This window comes from Chiroxiphia lanceolata, chromosome 24, assembly GCF_009829145.1.
Source record: "Chiroxiphia lanceolata isolate bChiLan1 chromosome 24, bChiLan1.pri, whole genome shotgun sequence".
Classification (NCBI taxonomy): Eukaryota; Metazoa; Chordata; class Aves; order Passeriformes; family Pipridae; genus Chiroxiphia; species Chiroxiphia lanceolata.
In genome coordinates, this window is record NC_045660.1 from 3,673,780 (window position 1) to 3,674,954 (window position 1,175).

General features: G+C 75.2%; 1 protein-coding gene across 1 annotated transcript; it reads right to left on the minus strand.

Annotated features, from left to right (window-relative positions):
• Positions 1 to 422: 422 nt before the first annotated feature.
• Positions 423 to 1,175, minus strand: TRNP1 (TMF1 regulated nuclear protein 1). Its single transcript, XM_032710308.1, has one exon. The coding sequence runs from the start codon at positions 1,173 to 1,175 to the stop codon at positions 423 to 425; it is 753 nt and encodes a 250-aa protein (XP_032566199.1).

Below are 1,175 nucleotides of genomic sequence, written 5' to 3' on the forward strand. Positions count from 1 at the left end.
CCCTGGGTCCTCACCAGTCAGACTTCTCAGGAGGAAGGACTGGATCCCCCCATGCCATGGGGTTCCCCAGATCCTGCAGAGTCCCCCAGACCCATCAAACTGTCCCCCACTTCCAGAACCCCCAAAGCCCCCGGATCCTCACCGATCACACTCCTCGAAGGACTGGATCCCCCCAGACCCCTCAGGGCACCCCCCACTTCCAGAACCCACCCGATCAAACCCCCTCGAGGACCCCAAACCCCTCCAGCTCCCCAAAGCCCCCCCGGCTCCTCACCAATCAGACTCCCCAGGGCTCCTCGAAGCACCGGGTCCTCCCAGATCCTGCAGGGTCCCCAGACCCACCAAAGAACTTTCAGACCCCCCCCCCCCGATCAAACCCCTTTAAGCACCCCAACCCCCTTCACACCTCCCCGCCCCTCTCCCTACGCGGACCCGCGGGGCGCCGCCGGCAGCCGGCGCACGGGGGTCCCCGCGGCCGCCCCCCGTGCCCGGGACGGTGCCCAGGGCACGCAGCTGCGGAGGGCGCGGGCGGCGGCGAGGAGCGCGGCGGGCCGGGGGCGCGGGCGGCGGCGGAGCCCCTTCTGCAGCCGCTGGCTCTGGGCCGCCAGCGCCAGCTGTGCCTGTGCCACGCCGGCCCCGAGCCGGCCCAGGGTCTCTGCCCGGGCGGCCAGGCGGAGCTCTGCGTGCCGCAGGGCGCAGTGCACTTGCCACACGCGCCCCTCCAGCTCCGCCGCCGCCCGCCGCCGCCCCTCCGCCGCCACCAGCCGCCGCCGGGCCGCCGCCAGCTCCACCGCACCGGGGCTGCTGCTGCTGCCGCCGCCGCCGCCGCTCTCCGTGCCCGCCTCGGGGCCGCCGGGGCCGCCGCGGGACGGGCGCTGCGCGTCGCCGCGGGCGGGGCTCCGGGATGCCGGTGCCGCCGGTGATGCAGCCATGGGGAGCGGGAGCGGGAGAGGAGGGATGCGGCGGGGATATATAGCCCGGGGGCGGTGCTGGCGGCGGGTGGCTCGGCCCCGGCGGAGGCGGCTCCGGCAGCGGCTCCGCACCGGCAAAGGGGGGGGTGGAGGGGTAGGGGAGGGACGAGCGACCCTGGAGCGGTGCGGTGCAGCCCGGGGGTCGGTATGGACCGGGACGGCACCGGTACGGGCTTGGTTCTGCACTGGGCCGGGATTCGGCAT

What these genes read in the sequence shown, in the direction of transcription:
- TRNP1 (XM_032710308.1), bottom strand. Translation starts at nt 1,175, where the DNA reads ATGCCGAATCCCGGCCCAGTGCAGAACCAAGCCCGTACCGGTGCCGTC.